Below are 20,816 nucleotides of genomic sequence, written 5' to 3'. Positions count from 1 at the left end.
TTGCTATTAACTTTTTGTGTTTGTTTTCTGATTTATCTCTTCCAATTTATCACTCCTTTTTTTTTACATAGGGATATCATACACTATGATCCAACAAGGCATGACCATGCCAATTATGAAAAAAAGAGAGATGATAAACCAAAAGAAAGGTAAGTCAAGCTCCTTCTTTTAGTAGCAGGATTAGGTGAATTAATCTCACTGCAAACAATGAGAAAAGTCAATAGTAATCAATATTCCACCCTTTGGTCTCCACCAGGGGAGAAAAAGGAGTGGAGTTATAGGTGTGGTGGAAAGAGCCTTACCTTGGACACAGGAATGTCATGCATGTGAAGGATAAAGTGTCTCCTGCTCTAGCATGGTGCTTCCTATGCACGTTAGTTTCTTGTAGCTGCTATAACAGATTACCGCAAACTTGGTAGCTTACAACCACTGAAATTGTTTCCTCACAGTTCTGAAGGCTAGGATTCTGAAGTCACGGTTATTGGCAGGGCTGCATTCCTTCTGAAGATTCAGGGTAAAATCGTTTCACATCTCTTTCTCAGCCTCAGGTGCCTGCCAGCAGTCCATGGTATGCCTTGGCTTATGGTTACATTGCTTCATCCTTTGCCTCCACCCTCACATTGCCTCCTCCTCTTTTCTGTGTGTATGTCATCTTTGTGCCTTATTATACAGATGCTTGTGATTGCATTTAGGGCTGACCTGGATAATCCTAGGTAGTCTCTTTGTTACATGGTCCTTAACTACTCTACCAAGTCCTTTTTCCAATGAAGATAATACAGTTTCCAGGGTTTAGGGCCTGGACATGTCTTCTGGGGAACAACCATTCAGTCCACTACTCTAGTGTGGTAGGAGCTTCGCTTTCCTATAAATATGCTTTCAGTTTGTTAAATGTGCCAAATACATGAGGCAAACAGTAACTTCCCCTGCCTTACCACTAAAGACATGTGGTATCCTGAATTAAATCCTGGAACAAAAATGGCATTTGTAGAGAAACTGGTGAAATGATAATAATGCAACAACGTTAACCTTTTAGTTTTGGTAATTATACTATAGTTATATAAGGTGATACTCTGAGAAGAAACTAGGTGAACACTACTTTCTTTTCAAATGTTTTGTAAATCCGAAATTGTTCTAAAATTAAAGGTTACTTATAAAAAGAATCACATATCAGATCAAAGTAGAACCAACATAAATATTCCCTGCAATATAAAAATTTGGTATGTTATTTAAGGTTATCACAATGGTATATAAGTAGGGGATATTTTGTATAATATATTAGTTTTTATTTACATATAGGCTTATCTATTGATGCATAACAAATTGGCCAAAACTTAGCACCTTTACACCAGAAACATTTATTATCTCAAAGTTTCTCTATGTCCAGAATTTGGGAGCAGCTTCTTTAAGTGGTTCTGGCCAGGGTTTCTCAAGAGGTTGCAGTCAAACCCTGGCTGGTGTCACTCAGTTGTTTTAGCGTCATCCCATACACCAAAGGTTGCCAGTTCGGTTTCTGGTCAGGGCACATGTCCAGGTTGCAGGCTTAATCTCTGGTCGGGGTACGTGTGCGAAGCAGCCAATCGACATTTTTTTCTCACATCGATATTTCTCTCCTTTTCCCTTCCTCTTGCTCTAAAAATTAATAAAAACGTTTTTAAAAGGAGGTTACAATCAAAACATTGCCTGAGGCCTCGGTCTCTGAAAGTCTTAGGGGGTCTGCTTCCAAGATGGCTCATTCACATGGCTGTTTGCCAATTCCTTACTTCGTTGCTCTTTTTATTAGACAGCTTAAGTGCCCTCGTAACATGACAGCTGGCTTCCCCAGACCACGTGACTGAAAACAGAGAAGGAGGAAGCCATAGTGTATTTTATTACCTAGTCTTAGAAGTCACACACTGACACATCTTCTTTTTTTTAACATACATACATACATATATATATTTATTGATTTCAGAGAGGGAGGGAGAAGGAGAGAGAGATAGAAACATTGATGATGAGAATCATTGATCGGCTGCCTCCTGCAAACCCTACACTTGGGATCAAGCCCGCAACCTGGGCATATGCCCTTTATCGAAATCGAACCTGGGACCCTTCAGTCTGCAGATTGACGCTCTATCCACTGAGCCAAACCGGCTAGGGCTTATTTAATCTTCTTGAACGAAATCACTGTCAACCGATACTTTCATGGGGAGTTTAAGTGCCATCTCTTGAAGAGAGAAGTATTGAGGAATTTGTGGACATATTTAAAACCAGGACAATCCACCCTCTGGCCACAAATTGTTTACATTCCTACCACATGCGGAATATTTTCTCCTTCTCTCTAGACTCCCCCAGAAGTCTCAGCTCTTTACATTATTAGTTTAAAATCCAGGATGTTGTCCTCCAAATAAGATCTAAGTGCAGATCAGGCTTACCTGTTATTAGTACAACACCTTGAGTGAGGCCTTTTGATTAGAAGACCTGGGAACATGTCATGGTGGGATGAGCATAGATTAACCAGTCTAATGTAAGCACTACTATTCAGCGGAGAAAACAGGAGGCAGAAAGAGTCACTGGTCCATAGGAGCTCTGAAATCTAGGCAGCCAAATGTTGCGAGATCTTTTATTAGAATAATTCTCCATAGTTCTTGACTCTGCCTTTTGTGTCATCCTTTTATATATATTGATTTGAGAGAGACATCAATTTATTGTTCCACTTAATTATGCTTTCATTGGTTGATTTTTGTATGTGCCCTGACTGGACATTGAACCCGCAACCTTGGCATATCCAGACAATATCCTAACCAACAGAACTACATGGCCAGGGCTGAGTAATTGTCTCAGCCTTCATGGTGCTTGCAGAAATATGGGAGTCTGAAAGCCTCTATGTTGTTGACTGTCTTTGTACTTAGCCGTTCTAGCTAGAAGTGTTTATTTTAATATAATCCTCTTAAAATATTCGTGAGTATCCTGTGAATATTCTTGGGGTTCATCCCGTTGGATAAAAGCCACATGAGAAATCATTTTGAGGTCAGCTTTTTTTTCTTTACTGTGGCCTTCTGCTAAGAGACATCATCTTTAAACTCCTTTCAAGGCTTATTATCGGTACAGTTGAAGTTTCTGGGCTATGTGAAGTTGAAGTTTGTGGGCTATAAGACAAATGTCTTATATGTAGAATGGAGTGTGCATACTTTTCTGCTAAGGGTCAAATGGTCTGCTGCAGTAAATTCACTCTGCCTTTGTAGCAAATGAGGGAGCCTGTGTTTCAGTAAAACAATGAGAAAGACACATCTGTTACATATAATTTATGAATGTCACAAAATCATCTTTTAGTTCTTTTTCCAACCATTTTAAACTATAAAAAATATTCTTAACTTGTGGTACTTATATAAATAGACAGCAACCTGGATTTAGCCCGTGTGCCATAGTTTGCCAACACCTGCTTTAGACTATCTTTTTCTGATCTTTGCTTAGAAGCCATTTATTAAATTTCATGTCATTTTCTTGAGATCAAGAGTCTTCAAAAACATGAGATCCTGGTTCCTGACAATTTTTTTTTCCTCTAGTTTCACTGTCTCTGCTCAGATTTTATGGTAAACAGCAAGCAGAAACCAGCAAATGACTTCATCACCTTCCTGGATATCTCCTTAGCTAGATTACCTGTTCATTAAATACATTTCTACTTCCCGTGTTAATAAAGGTGACAGTGTTACTAACCTTTCTGTTGCATAGGAGGATCCCCTTTCCTGCATTTCCAATAAACTCACTTTTCAGCACGACCTTCAGTGCCCATGTAGTTCCTAGTAACAGTCTTCTTAAGGCTCTTCAGGCTTTTGATAACACCCTCACTGACCTACCAATTTCTGCCCATTACTTGGGCTCTGAAGCCACTTCTACGTTTTAGCTTTATGTTACAGCAGCATCCTATTTCTAGGTCCCCAAATTGTATCAGTTATGTATTGCTGTATTAAAAATTGCCTCAATGCCCTAACTGGTTTGGCTCAGTGGATAGAGCGTTGGCCTGCAGACTGAAGGGTCCCAGGTTCGATTCCGGTCAAGGGCATGTACCTTGGTTGCAGGTACATCCCCAGTAGGAGGTGTACAGAGGGCGGCTGAATCGGTGTCTCTCTCATCGATGTTTCTAACTTTCTATCCCTCTCCCTTCCTCTCTGTAAAAAATCAATAAAATATATATTTTTTAAAAAATTACCTCAAAACTCAACAGCTTGAAACCTCAAGCATATATTAGGTTCTAATTTCTCTGGGTCAGGAATTTGAGAGTGCTTCACTACGTAGTTCTGGCTCAGGGTTCTCAAGAGGTTGGAGTCAAGATGTCAGCTAGGGCTATAGTATCTGAAGGCTTGAGATCTCCTTGCAAGATGGATCAGGCACATGGCTGTTGGCAGGAAGCCTCACTTCTTTGCCTCGCTGGCCTCTCTACTTAGCTATTTGAGTTCCCTCACAACATGGCAGCTGTTCCCCAAATGCAGTGACCAGAAAAGGGAAAGAGCAAGGAGGAAATCAAAGAGCCTTCTATGACCCTAGTATCAGTAGTCACACACCATCACATCCGCCTTATTCCATTAGGTAAAGAGGTGGAGTACAGCCCACACTCAAGGAATGGGGGAATTCATCCCACCTCTTAGAGAAAGAAGTAACAAAGGATCTTTGGAACACTTGAAAACCACTCCATCATAGCTCAATGATAATCACTTAGGACTGTCTTAAGGATGCCATTTTTTATAGAGTTTGCTTTCATAGGAGGCATAGCTGTCTTAAATTGTAGCTAGATTGGAAGTATTAAAAATTTCTTACTATGAGATAATCCACCAATAAGATGATCATTTAAGACATCTTGTTCACTTACTATTTTAGTAATATAATAAAATTTTTGGCTCTATATTACTCCTTTTATATAGAGTCAGCTCTAATAGGAAGAAGGATTTTAATCTTTTTTTTAAAATATATTTTATTGATATTTTTGCAGAGAGGAAGGGAGAGGGATAGAAAGCTAGAAACATCGATGAGAGAGAAACATCGATCAGCTGCCTCCTGCACACCCCCCACTGGGGATGTGCCCACAGCCAAGGTACATGCCCTTGACCGTAATCGAACCCAGGACCCTTCAGTCCGCAGGCTGACGCACTACCCACTGAGCCAAACCGGTTTCGGCTGGTTTCAGCGATTTTAATCTTATTATTAGCTAAGAAGTTGATATTGGAAACTGCCATGTAACTTTTTATCTAAGATCAAAGAGAAAAACACATTCCTAAGTATAGAGCAGGTCTATGTAATATACAAATTTCATCCTGAAACAAACTAGACTTAGCATATTTATAATTCATTTTTAAAACAGAATTATACCTAAATTGTTTTACACCAGTTTTGTAAAAGTTACAGAATTTTAGAACTGGGAAAAGCCTTAGAAGTCACCTGATTTAACATGTTCATTTTACAGATGAGATAACTGAGGCACATTAAATGAGTTTTCTTACTCAAAGCTAATCTTAGGTGTAATTTCTAAATCGTAGTTCACAGTTTAAGAGGTAGACTATGACTGTGCTGTTATAAGTAGAGTTTTATGTTACAGCAGCTTTATGTGGGTCCTACTGGTTTTTGAAAGGATGGAAATAAAGTAATCCATGTTGTTTTACTTTCTTGACTCCTGGAGACTGTCCAAAAACTGACTGTTTCATTGTGGTGCACATGTCTATGTCAATGCAGTAAAGCAAAGCGAAAGAAGAAAAGAGAGGAAGCTGAGAAGCTACCTACAGTGTCGAAAGAGATGTATTATAACATCACTATGGACTTAAAAGAAATATTCCAAACCACAAAAGATAACAATGAAAAGAAAGACATGCCCTACGTGGACTGTGATGAAGAGAAAGAAAAGGAAGTCCATGACCCTGCAGCTCCAATGACGGGGGCCGAGCATCCCAGCGGGTTCACATTTTCCTTTTTTGATTCAGACACAAAAGATGTAAAAGAAGGTATTTTTTTTCTTTTTTTACTATTTCATTCTAGGCAGTTTAAATTTAACTGACTGAGTCTACATTAAGTGTAATGATTTAACATTAGCTGAAGAAACTATTCTTTCTTGCACCTAGATAAACAATAGGTTCTATATCACATGACCATAAATGCAATGTTCCTGGAGCTGTGTTTAACACAGTAGAACATTGTTTCTGCTTTAAGAGAGCAAACTTCTAGCATATGAAGGGAAACTAAAGAATAATGTGCAGCATACCTTCTGTTGAAGAGGTATACTAAGTCATATATTTAAATAATTTCATATCTTGACCTAGCCGGTTTGGCTCAATGGATAGAGCATCGGCCTGTATACTGAAGGGTCCCAGGTTCAATTCCTGTTAAGGGCACGTGCCCGGGTTGTGAGTTCGATCCCCAGTGTGGGGCATGCAGAAGGCAGTGGATCAATGATCCTCTCTCATCATCAATGTTTTTATCTCCTTCTCCCTTCCTCCCTGAAATCAATTTTAAAAAAATTTTTAATAAATAAATAGTTTCATATCTTAAATGCAGTTGGAGAAGCCATGACTTATTTACAGAATTCAGTACTATATGGTAGGAGAAAGGAAGAAATAGGTAACCTTGGCTTTATGCAAATGTGCTATTTCATGGATATCCCAGTTGTTTCAAACTTTATCCTTGAAGATTTGCCAGAACCTAGAGAAAAATACCAGTACCAGTATTGATATTCCACTTCAGGAGGTTACTGCTGAAGGCCAACATGGTAAAAAAGTTAAAACCCCTATTACTTTGCCCTAGCCGGTTTGGCTTAGTGTTTAGACTGTCCACCTTGGAACTAAAGGGTCCCAGGTTCGATTCTGGTCAAGGGCACATGCTTGGGTTGCAGGCTCGATCCCCAGTGGGATGTGTGCAGGAGGCAGCCAATCAGTGATTCTCTCTCATCATTGATGTTTCAGTCTCTTTCTCCTTCTTCCTCCCTATCTGAAATGTATAAAAAATATATATAAATAAAATACAATAAAACAACCCTGTTCCTTACGGCTGCTCTTTACCTAGTGTTCAGATTGGAAGTGCAGCTTTTCTGGAACTTCATTGTGAAAAGTAGGATAGAGGAGAATCCATCCACACCTAACTACAATGGATTCTACTTAAAAGATCAGCAGTTAAAATAGCATCCATGTATTTAGCTGTTAAATATTAAATGCCAGCTCTGTGGTATTCAAACAGGAGATACAATCTAGTAGTTTTTCAAATATTGTTTTAAATAAGACACAATATTGTATATGTCCTGCATATCTCATTCTAATTATGAGAGCCAATTGTGAGAAAAAGGTCTTAAAATAAGTACTAAGACACCTCAGCAACCTGGGAGATGTGCTTTAAGTACTTGGAATGTTTTGGGGTCATGCAGTGAATGTTCACAGCTTATAGCAGTAGCTTTTTCAGCAGTTCTAGAAAGAGGTTTCGGAAATTGAAAGTGTACACATATGTCTCTTTCCTCATCCTATATAATAAAGAAGTAATATGCAAATTAACCCTCACACCCTCACAAGATGGCTGCCTACAACCAGGCCATCAGAGGGGTTAGTGAGGGACAACTAAACGACTGAACAAGCAGGCAGTGTGGGGTGACTTGCAGGGGGGTTAGTGAGGGACAACCAAGCGACTGAACAGCAGGCTGTGTGGGGTGACCAGGCTGGCAGCGGGGGTTAGTGAGGGACGACCAAACAACTGAACAGCAGGCTGCGTGGGGCAACCAGGCCGGCAGGGGGGTTAGTGAGGAACGACCAAACGACTGAACAGCAGGCTGCATGTGGTGACCGGGCCGGTGGGGACGCAGGGAGGGGCAACCAGGCTGGCAGGGGGTGCAGTTGGGGGCGACTAGGCTGGCAGGGGGGGCAGTTGGGGGTGACCAGGCTGTCAGGGGGGGGGGACAATAGGGGTGACTAGGCCAGCAGGGGGGGGGCAGTAAGGGGGACAAGACAGGCAGGTAGGTGAGCGATTTGGAGCCAGCAGTCCAGGATTGTGAGAGGGATGTCCGATGCCAGTTTAGGCCCAATCCCCGGGATTGGGCCCAAACCGGCAGTCGGACATACCCCAAGGGGTCCCAGATTGGAGAGGGTGCAGGCTGGGCTGAGGGGTCCCCCCACCCCCATGCACGAATTTCATGTACCGGGCCTCTAGTTTATGAATAACCAGGAAGGAAATCTGGTTTCACTACAGTGCATTCTATTTAAGGCTTCTCATGCTAGCACAGGCACCACACTTACCTTGTTTGTTTTTTAAACTATGATGCCCATTCATAAACTTTTAGTTTTTATATCTTTTTATAATAGTGCTATGTTCATTATCAATTTACCCTAGCAATGCCAAAAAAATGATAGTACCTTCTCTGTTACTATTTAAATATCTCAAAAGATACTACCTATTCTTAATGATTAAGATATTATAAGTGTAGACATATGCTAACATGGTGAAAATAATGAAATGAATATGTTCAGAAATACTTGGTTATTCATTACAGTCCTGTTATCTTTTATGGTCATGACGATATAGAGACCTATAGAGTTGAGACAGTGAAACCTGGTAAGACTGCCTGGCATGTAGCCCCTCGTTTCCAAGACAGCAGTTCTGAAGAAGAAGATGTTACTGAAGAAACAGATGACAGGAAGTCCAGCCCCAGGTAAGCAAATTGTTTCTGAACAGGTATATTTCATAATTCATAAAACATGTGTTTGACATGCTTTAGAAATATTTTAGAAAAATAGAAGCTTATTTTTTCAAGACAACTTAATTTTCTCCTCTCAGCTTATTTAGAGAGCTCTGTAGCCTTTTTTTTTTTTTTTAATATATTTTATTGATTTTTTACAGAGAGGAAGGAAGAGGGATAGAGAGCTAGAAACATCGATGAGAGAGAAACATCCATCAGCTGCCTCCTGCACACCCCCCACTGGGGATGCGCCCGCTACCAAGTTACGTGCCCTTGACCGGAATCGAACCCGGGACCCCCCCAGTCCGCAGGCCGACGCTCTATCCACTGAGCCAAACCGGTTTTGGCGTCTGTAGCCTTTTTGTAATGAGCATATTTTCTTTTCTTGAAATATGGATAGTACTGTGTGGGGATTATGCTATGCACAGGCAAGGGAGCCTAACACTGATGTCCCTAGTCTGGAAAGAAGATATTACAGCTGGCTGGCTGCCAACGCATGGGAAACATTGATAAATGAGGTAGCAATGGTAGGGTGAAAGGATCAGCATCCAGTGTGGGGAAGGTAGAGCATGGTATGCTTACACAGTCTTCATCATCAAAGCTTTCAGTAGAAGAGAAGAATGTTGACTAGAAAGAGCACTGGGTTACTTTACCTCAGCAAAACAAGCAAAACACAAAGCAAATATATTTAAGGAACAGTTAATTTATGTTTTCAGTGTAAATATTTCTTCTTAAATATAGAAATTAACCAATATATGTCTATGTCTGTCTCTCTCTCTCTCTCTCTCTCTCTCTCTCTCTCTCTCTCTCCAGAGAAGTATCATTACCTGCAAAAGAGACCACTAGATTTTTTTTTTTCTCTAATAGTGATGAAAGACTTCTCGGTAAGTCAATTTTTTTAAAATCACCACTGCACATTCTGATACAATAACATGCATCCAGGCAAGAACTCTTCGGCAAAAATCTTGACCCTTTGCAGTGTCATGTGGCTTAGCCCTCTCTTGTTAGACTGATGCATGTTGACATTAAAGTTCTACAGGGCTGAGAGTTTCCTTTCACCACCTCCCTCATTTATTATCATCAACAAGAGCTTTTTTAGTTTCAAGGACTTGGGAAGATGCTAGACACAGCACTCCTATGATTTTATTACCTAAAAGTTCATGTGAAACCTCATTTCTTAAAGCCTAGCACAAATATAAACCATAAAAGTTACATAATAGTAAATGGTATACAAACAATAAAATCCTTACAATTCTACATTTTCATTTTGTAAAAAAAGAACAAAATATTTTTTTTAAATAGCTCAAATTCTTCCAGCTACAGCGGGGAAGTCTGTGCCCAGGGATTCCAGGCACCTCTGGGAGTGCAGTAGCTGCCCTGAAGGGAGACCCGAATCACACCTATTATTTTGATCCAAGTTAGTGGCATAGGTACTCACATCTTCTGATAGCCACATCAAAAATACAACTGTACTACAGAATAGCCATCATTCAGAACCACCTGAAATTTAGCTGAACAGAAGTCCTACAACTAAGGATATAAAGAAGCCACATCAATACTGGTGGGAGGGGTGGAGACATAGAATTGGCTGGTCCCACACCCACTTGTGGATAAAAATCTAGAGGAATATTGTAGCTGTGGAGGTCCTCCCTTTGGAGCGAGGGGTCACAGGCCTGCATCAGACCCCTCAGCCCAGGGTTCCAGTGCTCGAAAAAGAAGTCCCCATAACTTCAGCCTTTAAGAACCAGTGGGGATTGAGGCTGAGGGAGACAGAGGCTGCTGGAGTTCCAGATAGGCCCATACTCAGACTTACTAATCCTCCTCTTAGGCTGCAGCTTGAAAGGTACCAGGGACATATGTGGAGGAACTAGACTGCTGGCATCAGGGCAAGACCTGGAGGGGCACCTTTCTTGCAAACAGAAGTGCTGGCAGAGGCCATTGTTCCTTTGATGAGCCCTCCCACACACAGACCAAAAGCTGGCACTACATTTGAGTTTCCATCAAGTTGGCTATCACTGTTTGCCCAGCCTGGTAATTCTCTGAAATCCCACACAACATAACTCCAGTGGCTTTTGCATACCAATGGCCTGTCTTAGCTCATGCTTCAGAATTTCCTAAAATCCCTCAAACAAACAGCATCTGGCCCCAGGGTGCCCTGGACCTCTTGTTAAGTAGCCCCTGTCCTGGCACTAGCCGCAACTGGCCTTGGTTCACAGCTTGACCGCACCTGGGCACCAGCACAAAGAGCAGCCATCTGCAGATCGCCTAAATGAGGAAATTTTAGGAAATTTCCACAAATTTTAGGAAATTCTGAAGTATGAGCTAATCCCTCGCACAGGCAGCAATTGACCTTGGCCTGGATGCCACAGGAGGCCCCAGAGCCAGCACACTCAGTGGACAGCTTCAGACCACATGGAAGCACTACTCAACCACCATCCACAAGTAACACACTCAAGGGGTGGATGCAGCAGGCACCAGAGCCCTGGTGAAGTTAAGTCCTGCTCCATGGAGTGGGCCCTTCACAACCTATCCCCCATGTTGGTTACAGCCACACATTGCAGCTGATTGGCCTGGCAATAAATCCCTCCCATTGACGTGCCAACAGCAATCGAGGGTCAACTACAATAGAAGAGTGTACACAGCCCACATGGGGGGCAGTGCCACTGGGACTATGAAATGTTAAGTTCAAAACACTGGTTATAAGGATACTCCTTGAACTAAGTGGAAGAGTAGATCAACTTAGAACTTCAACAGCATAAAACAAAAAATACCAAACATAAAAAGGAACCAGCCAGAGATGAAGGATACATTAACTGAAATAACAATAATAACAGTAAAGTATATGAAGCTGAGAATCAAAACAGCAATTTGTACTGTAAAAGGAGCAAAAAATATCCAATCAAAACAGCAAAAGAAACAAATGTAGGTAGAGGGAGGAGGCGGTGGCCATGGCAGCTGCGTGGTAGCAACGACGCCTGGTTTTGAATGAGCATGAGCGAGGCTGAGACTGAACCGGCAGAGCACAAGCTCAAGTGAAGAGGTGACCAGCAGTGCCCACAGCAGCTCAGAGCCTCCACCGGGTGGGAGAAGGGGCAGGTTTTGATTTCCATCATGGCTATCACACAGTTTCGGTTATTTAAAGTTTGTACCTGCTTAGTGACATTATTCTCATTGCTAAAGAGATTAATATGCAGATCTGACAGAGATTGGAAATTAAGTAGAGACCAAATAACCTTGCCAACTACAGTTGATTATTCATCAGTTCCAAAACAGACAGATGTTGAAGAGTGGACTTCCTGGGACTTTAGAAGATGCTGCCACAAGTATAAAGATTGAAGAAGTGAATGGGAATGTGGCAACACAACAAAATGCTTTGGAATAACTGGAACCTAACTATTTTAAGGACATGACACCAACTATAAGGAAAACTCAGAAAATCATTATGAAGAGGAGAGAACCATTAAATTTTGGCATCCCAGATGGTAGTACAGGTTTCTCGAGTAGATTAGCATCTACATAAGATATACCATTTATTCATCAATCACCTGAATTAGGTGACTTGGATACCTGGCAGAAAAATACCAATGCATGGGAAGAAGAGGAAGATGCAGCCTGGCAAGCAGAAGTTCTGAGGCAGCAGAAGATAGCAGGCAGAGAAAAGAGAGCAGTGGAACTGCAGAAAAAAGGGAAAAGGAGGCACAGCGGCTAATGAAAAAGGAGCAAAACCAAATTGGTGTGAAACTTCCATAATAAATGTTCTTCAAATGTCATCGTGTCAGTGGGAGAAATATGAAATCCACAACCCAAGCAACATTTGTATGGATCTAAGAGTATTTCCCAAATACAAACTCTGTTTGATTTAATGCATTCATCAGGCCATTTAGGACACTGATTCTGTCAAAGTACCTTGAACTTGTAGTGATTGAGACTAAAAAGAACAAAAAAGACTTATGAGACAATATTTTCTTCAATATGTTCCGTTATAAGATAGTTGTTTGCTGTAAGCAAATTATTACATATGGAATATACCACTACCTCTTCATACTGGTGTTTTTAGCTGAATAAATGAGTATAAATAATTTTGTGGTGGGAAGAACTCTGTTGTCTATAATATTCTTCATTGTGCATAATAAATAATTTAAAGAAAACAAATTTTAAAAATGAGCATAGTATAAGCCTCAAAGACAATTTCAAGTCCACCAACATTGGCATCATGGAGGTGCCAGAAGGAGAGAAAGAAATTGAAAAACTATTTTAAAAAATGACAGAAAACTTGCCTCACCTGGAGAAGGAAATAGAAGTCCATGAAGTGCAGAGAGTTCCAAACAAGATGAACCCAAAGTGGCCCACACCAAGACATAATTAAAATGCAAAAGATCAGAGAGAAAGAATCTTTTTAAAATATGGAACGCTTCACGAATTTGTGTATCATCCTTGCGCAGGGGCCATGCTAATCTCTGTATCATTCCACTTTTAGTATATGTGCTGCCAAAGTGAGGACAAGAGAGAATCTTAAAAGCAGCAAGAGAGCCCTAACCAGTTTGGCTCAGTGGATAGAGCATTGGCCTGTGGACTGAAAGGTCCCAGGTTTAATTCCGGTCAAGGGCATGTACCTTGATTGTGGGCACATCCCCAGTAGGAGGTGTGCAGGAGGCAGCTGATCAATGTTTCTAACTCTCTATCCCTCTCCCTCTTTTTTTTATTGTAAAAAAAGCAATAAAATATATTTTTTTTAAAGAGCAAGAGAAAAACACTTAGCTACCTACAAGGGAGCGCCCATAAGACTATCAGCTGTTTTCTCCACAGAAGTTTTGCAAACCAGAAAACCTAGGCAAAATGGACAACTTCCTAGAAGCATACAATCTATCAAAACTCAACCATGAAGAATCAGAAAACCTGAATAGATAAATGACAACTAATGAAATTGAACCATTTCCAAAAAAACTCCCAGCAAACCCAAGTCCGGGAACAGATTGCTTCACAAAGGAGTTTACCAAACATTCAAAGAAGAATTAACACCTATCCTCCAAAACTATTACAAAAATCCAAGTGTAAGGAACACTTCCAACCTCTTTTTATGAGACTAATATTACCCTAATTTCAAAACCAGATAAAGACACTACAAAGAAAGAGAATTACAGTCCAGTATCCCTGATGAACATAAATGCTAAAATCATCAATAAAATATTAGCAAATCAGATACAACAATAACCATATATCATGACCAAATTTGTTTCATTCCAGGGATGCAAGGTTGGTACAATATTCACAAATCAATAAATGTAATACATCACATAAAGAAATAAAAACCACATAATAATATCAATAGATGCAGAAAAAGCATTTGACAAAATCCAACACCCATTTTTGATAAAAACTCAGCAAAGTGGAAATAGAGGGAGCATATCTCAATATAATAAAGGCCATGTATATGACAGACCTACAGCCAACATACTCAATGGGTAAAAACTAAAACCATTTCCCTTAAGGTCAGGAACAACACAGGGATTTTTGCTTTCACCACTCTTATTCAACGTTGTACTGGAAGTCCTAGACAGTGATCAGACAAAAAAATAAAAAGGCACCTGAATTGGAAAGGAGGAAGTAAAACTCATTATTCACAGATGACGTAATATTGTACCAGGTGTACCGGCTAATAATGCGGATTTTGTAATCAAAACACGATAATTTTAAGAGAAACTTCAAAATGCTTTATTCAAAGTAATGTCCATTGCTAGTTGCACATTTCCCCCATCTTTCAGGTAATTTGTGGATACTGTCCCAATAGAACTTTTCTTGTTTTGAGTCAAACCATTCAGAGACCAAATTTTCCACTTCTTAGTACATTTTGAAGTGCTGCTCAGAAAGTGCGTGTGCCATCGATCGGGACAAGTGGTAATCTGAAGGAGCAAGGTCTGGTGAATACAGCAGGTGGATTAATACTTCCCAGGCATGATCTTTTAAAGTGTCTTTAACTGGTTATGAAGTGTATGATGGTGTGTTATCATGAAGCAAAATTACTTTGATATGTCTTCTGGCTCATTCTGGTCATGTCACAATCAAAGCATGGTTCATATTGATTATTTGTTGTTGGTAGCGATCAGTATTAACGGTTTCGCCTGGTTTTAGAAGCTCATAATACACCACACCTTCCTGATCCCACCAAAAACAGAGCATTGTCTTCTTTCCAAAGCAATTTGGCCTTGCATCGATGTTGATGGTTAACCTGGATCAACCCATGATTTTGTGCGTTTGAGATTCTCAAAATAAATCCACTTTTCATTGCTAGTCACAGCTCAATGCAAAAAAAGTCTTTCTGTGCCGTTGAAGCAACATTTTACTGATGACTTTTCGGTTTTCCATTTGTCTTTCATTCCGTTGATGTGGCACCCATTTTCCTTCCTTTAAAATCTTTCCCATTGCTTGTAAACTATCAAAAATTGTTTGCTGAGCAACGTTTAATCTTTCTGCAAGCTGTTTTTGAGTTTGACACGCATATTCATCCAATAATACTTGTAATTGTTGGTCTTCAAGCTTTTTCCATTGACCTGGATGTTCTTTGTCTTTCACATCAAAATCATCACTCTTAAAGCGTTTAAACCAGCATTCACACGTATCTTGAGATGGAGCATATTCACCATAAGCTTCCCAAAGTATTCAGCAGTACTTTTCTTCAAAATAATGAATTAAAACTTCCTGCAAATGCTCTTTTTTTGGCACGAAATTCAACATTTTTAAGTGTAAAAATATCTATGATGTTAACACCTTCAGAAAATTTGACATACGAAGTTTTGAAGCTTGCTGTCAATACAACAAAATAGCATACATATCAAATTGCATATTTATGAATATATGTATAAATCCATCTATTGAAAAAAATCCACATTAACTGATACACCTGGTACATAGAAAACACACAACCATGATAAAACAACGAGCTTTTCCAAATGTTTGACAAAGTGGCCGGGTATAAAATAAACATCTGAAAATCTATGTCATTTTTAAATTTTGCTTTTATTGATTTTGTTGATTTTGGGAAAAGAGGAAGGGAGAGGGATAGAGAGAAACAATGATCAGAGAGGATTATTGATTGGCTGCTTCCTACAAGTCTCCTTCCTTGCGCCCCTCCCCCACCACCACCACCACCACCACCACCACTGCGTGGCGAAACCCAGGCACGTGCCCTGACCAGGAATCGAACCATGACTTCTAGTTCCTAGGTTCACACTCAACCACTAGACACAATGGCTGGTGTCTAGGGCATTTTTACACACCAATAATGAACTAACAAAAAATATAAACTAAAAAAAATCCCAGCCCTAAATGGTTTGGCTCAATAGATAGAGCGTCAGCCTGTGGACTGAAGGGTCTCAGGTTCAATTTCAGTCAAGGGCATGTACCTTGGTTGCGGACACATCCCCAGTAGGGGGTGTATAGGAGGCAGCTGATTGATGTTTCTAACTCTCTATCCCTATACCTTCCTCTCTGTAAAAAAATCAATAAAATATATATATTTTTTAAATCCCATTTATTATTGCAACAACAAAAATAAGATACCTAGGAATAAACTTAACCAAGGAGGCAAAAGACCTATACTTGGAAAACTAAAGAACATTAAAGAAATAGAGGAAGATACAAATGAATTGAAGCATACACTGTGTTCATGAATTGGAAGAATGAACGTTAAAATGTCCATATTACCCAAAGGAATCTAGATTCAATGCAATTCCTATTGAAATACCATTGGCGTATATCTCAGATATGGAACAAGTATTCCAAAAATTTATATGGAACCAAAGAAGACCCAGAATAGCCGCAGCAATCAAACTATACTACAGAGTCATTGTGATCAAAACAGCTGGTACTGGCACAAGAACAAACACAGATCAATGAAGCCGAACAGAGAGCCTAGAAATAAACCCATGTCTTTTATATATATATTTTTTTTTATTGATTTCAGAGAGGAAGAGAGAAATATTAATGATGTGGGAGAATTACTGATTCACTGATCAGCTGCCTCTTGCAAAGCCCCCTACTGGGGATTGAGCCTGCAACCCTGGCATGTGCCCTTGGCTGGAATCAAACCCAGGACCATTCAGTCCATAGGCCAACATGGCTAGGTCTAAACCCATGTCTTTTTGGTCTAGTTATATTGTACAAAGGAGGCAAGAGCATACAATGGAGTAAAGATTATCTGTTTAATAAATGGTGTTGGAAAATCGGACAGGTACATGTAACAACAACAAAAAAATAAGGCACCACCAACTTAAACCATACACAAGAATATAAACTCATAATGGGTGAAACACTGAAATGTAAGACACAAAACCATAAAAATCTTAGAAGCAAACATAGGCAGTAAAATCTCAGACATCTCATGTACCAGAATTTTCACTGATACATCTCCTAAGGCAAGAGAAACAAAGGAAAAAAGTAATAGACTATATCAAACAAAACTGCTGCCTGGCAAAAGAAACCATCCTCAAAATGCAAAGGGAACCAAATGTATGGGAGAACATATTTGTCAATGATACAGCTGATAGTAGATTAATTCCCAAAATACATAAAGAACTTATACAATTCAACAAAAGGAAGGTGGAACGGTTAAAAAATGGTAAAGAATCTGAATATAAACTCTCCAAAGTGGACATATGGATGGCCAAGAAATGTGAGAAAATGCTCAACATCACTAGTCAACAGAGAGATGCAAATGAAAATGACAGTGAGGTATCACCTCACACTTGCAACAGGTTGCAAAAAGTAACAAGTACTGGGGAGGATGTGGGGAAAAGCGAAACTTAGTCCATTGCTGGTGGGAATGCAGACTGGGACAGCCGTAGTGGAAAACAGTATGAAATTTCCTTTAAAAAAAAAATGGAACAGACATTTGATCCAGCAAACCACTGCTGGGACTATGTCTTAAGAATCCTGAAACAGGAATCAATGAATATATGCATCCCTATGTTCATAGCAGTGTTATTTACAATAGCTAAAATCTGGAAACAGCCCAAGTGCCCATCAGTAGATGAGTGGACAAAATAGCTATGGTACATTTACACAATGGAATATTAAGCAGTTGTAAATAAACACAAATCTCCTATCCTTTGCAATAACATGAATGGACCTGGAGAGTATTATGCTAAGCGAAATAAGCCAGTCAGAGAAAGACAAGTATGTGATCTCACTTATATGTGGAATGTAATGAACAAAATATACTAACAAACAAAATAGGTCCAGAGACATGGAAGCATCGAACAGAGTGATGAATCTCAGAGGTAAGGGAAGAGTTTAACCAAATAATGTATATGACTATATAGATGGCCCACGGACACATTTAGTAGTGTGGTGATTGCCTGGAATGGGGCTGGGGCAGGTTTGAGGGGGGAAAGTTGAGAAAAAGGGGGACATCTGTAATATGCTCCATAACACCAAAAAGATCCTACAACCAAGATACTCTATCCAGCAAAACTATCATTTAGACTTGAAGGACAGATAAAGAGCTTCCCAAACAAGACCAGTATTACATAAAATGTTAAAGGGCTTCTTTAAGAAGAGAAAATTTAAAAATAAAAATATGAACAATAAAATACCAACAATTAATTGAATCTGAAAAACAAACGAACAAGCAGAACAGAAACAGACTCATAAGTGCTTACAACTCTTTCAATTTGTCCAGCAGGTCTTCCCGCTTTTACCAGAGGCAAAAAAAAAAGAAGGAAGGAAGGAAGGAAGGAAGGAAGGAAGGAAGGAAGGAAGGAAGGAGAAAGAAAGGAAGGAAGGAAGAAAAAGAAAGAAAGAAAGAAAGAAAGAAAGAAAGAAAGAAAGAAAGAAAGAAAGAAAGAAAGAGAAAGAAAGAAAAAAAAGAAACAGACTCATAGATGCAGAAAACATTTTGATAGTTGCTAGATGGGATGGATGTTGGGGCGATGGGTGAAATATGTGTTACAAAATAGTCACTGGGATGTAATGTATTTGACACTAATAACGTTGGTGTCAAATGGGTACTAGTTTTATCAGGATGGTCACTTAAGAAGTTATAGGTCTAATCCAGGGGTGGGCAAACTTTTTGACTCGAGGGCCACAATGGGTTCTTAAACTGGACCGGAGGGCCGGAACAAAAGCATGGATGGAGTGTTTGTGTGAACTAATATAAATTCAAAGTAAAGGAGCGGAGGGGAGAGCAAGAGAACCGGATAGAAAGGCCGGATCCGGCCCGCGGGCCGTAGTTTGCCCACGGCTGGTCTAATCACTGGTGTATACACTTGAAACTAATATAATGTATGTGAAGTGTAATTGAAAAATTAAAAATGACTTAAAAATAATAACAAAACTTTAAAAATTAGCATAAATTGATGGTTGTTTCTGTAGGTCTAACTAGAATTAAAGACCTTAATAATGTCAGCAGTAGAATAGTATCCTTTTTTATAGTAATTTGTTTTCTTATCTTGTTTCATCTTCCCCGAGTAGGTTCTGACTTATTCTGGAGAGGAATGGGAAGTAATAGTAGGAATTCTTGGGAGGCCAGAACAAACAACCTGCGTATGGTGAGTATTTGTATGTTCGTATTGTCTCCATAAATAGATACTTTGTTATCTTTGTATTAATATATGCCTTTTGTAAGAATACTGGCATGCCATAACCGGTTTGGCTCAGTGGATAGAGCTTCGGCCTGCGGACTGAAGGTTCCAGGTTCGATTGCAGTCAAGGGCATGTGCCTTGGTTGCGAACACATCCCCAATAGGTGGTGTGCAGGAGGCAGCTGATTGATGTTTCTAACTCTACATCCCTATCCCTTCCTCTCTGTAAAAAATCAATAAAATATATATTTTTTTAAAAAAAAAGAATAATGGCATAAGGTATGAAACTTAAGACAGAAAGAATGACAACTGAGAACATGATTTAAACACTTAGAATTACAATGTTGGAAGGGAACTTTGAGGTTTTTTGATGCAACACACATGGTACAAGTGAAGAGACAAGACCGTCCTAATCCAGTCACTGGTCCGAGTTCCAGGCATGCTTCATTAAGTAACAGGAAGTCAAGAGACTTCTGAAAGACCGAGTGAGTTTCCGTTATAAACACTTAGCACCCACAATTTGAATCGTCCTTGTTCATTCCAGGTGAGCACTTCCACAGTGGTCTCCACAACCATGACCCTAACTTTTACTTTATGGTTACTGAACTCCCTGAAAATAACTTACATTTACTTTTAACAAAGGCTTTTATGTTTTTATGTTTTTATAGGATTGTCGGAAGAAACATAAAGATGCTAAAAGGAGAGTGAAACCAAAATAAAAAGTGTCATTATGGCTTTGATACTGATTGTGAACAAGATTCACCTGTGGAAATTGGGTGAACTAGAAAATAATTTTAGCTAACAAGAGTGAAGGAATATTCAAAATCTGGCTAATGGATTCCCTTCTGTTTGTTATTGCTATGTTTTTCTGTGGATTTTCTCTCTTTCTACCTAAGTACTTCAAAAAAATTCAACTGAACTTTTTTTTAATGAAGCACAAGATAGTCCCTCAAAAAGAAGAAAAGTTTTTGTATGTAATCTCGTTGCCCTCCATCCTCAAATGACAAATGGGCATCTTCTGATGCAAGGTTTACATAAAGCCTTTTATAATATATATGGGTCAGCCTGGCCAGTGTGGCTCAGTGGTTGAGCGTCAACCTATGAACCAGGAGGTCACGGTTTGGATTCCCGGTAAGGGCACATGCGAGCTCGATCCCCAGTGTGGGGTGTGCAGGAGGTGGCCAATCAATGATTCCCTCTCATCATTGATGTTTCTGTCTGTCTCTCCCTCTCCCTTCCTCTCTGAAATAAAATAAAAAAAAATTTTTTTAATGATAAAATATATGGATCAGGGCACTTGTGTTTTTCACGTTAGGTTTTGTGTGAATTTTGGCTACTTGATTATTTATTTCTGATTGTACCAAGTACACTTTACCTCCATTCTATGTTTTTTGTTTTACGAGATTGAACATGAGTCAAACTTGAGTTTTGTACTTGCTTTCTAGTAAGTAGTGAACTGAAATGCAGGACATTCCAGACCAACGTTCTAGGAGAATTCTAAGACCAGAAAAGGACAGCAAATAGAGTTTTCCTATCCTTTGCCTCCAGGAATTGATAGAGGCAAG

The 20,816-nt window shown here is 39.6% G+C and overlaps 1 protein-coding gene and 1 pseudogene across 3 annotated transcripts in view; both read left to right on the top strand.

The window, feature by feature from the left end:
- NOL8 (nucleolar protein 8) overlaps positions 1-20,544 on the top strand; it is a 53,007-nt gene extending 32,463 nt beyond the window's left edge. For both annotated transcript variants that reach the window (XM_080671026.1, XM_080671027.1), the window contains exons 12-17: positions 72-149; positions 5,701-5,966; positions 8,521-8,647; positions 9,488-9,558; positions 19,142-19,218; positions 19,920-20,544. In XM_080671026.1, coding sequence (XP_080527152.1) covers positions 72-149; positions 5,701-5,966; positions 8,521-8,647; positions 9,488-9,558; positions 19,142-19,218; positions 19,920-19,970 — 670 coding nt within the window. In that variant the 3' untranslated portion in view covers positions 19,971-20,544. The remainder of the gene's footprint in view (positions 1-71; positions 150-5,700; positions 5,967-8,520; positions 8,648-9,487; positions 9,559-19,141; positions 19,219-19,919) is intronic.
- Positions 11,739-12,424, top strand: LOC308249468 (receptor-binding cancer antigen expressed on SiSo cells-like; annotated as a pseudogene). Its single transcript has one exon. The product of its transcript is annotated as a receptor-binding cancer antigen expressed on SiSo cells-like (transcript).
- Positions 20,545-20,816: the final 272 nt, after the last annotated feature.

The sequence above is a fragment of the Plecotus auritus genome (genome assembly GCF_963455305.1).
Source record: "Plecotus auritus genome assembly, chromosome: 5".
In the NCBI taxonomy this organism is placed as follows: domain Eukaryota; kingdom Metazoa; phylum Chordata; class Mammalia; order Chiroptera; family Vespertilionidae; genus Plecotus; species Plecotus auritus.
The sequence above is the reverse complement of the archived record's forward strand: the minus strand, read 5'-3'. Positions and strand labels throughout refer to the sequence as shown.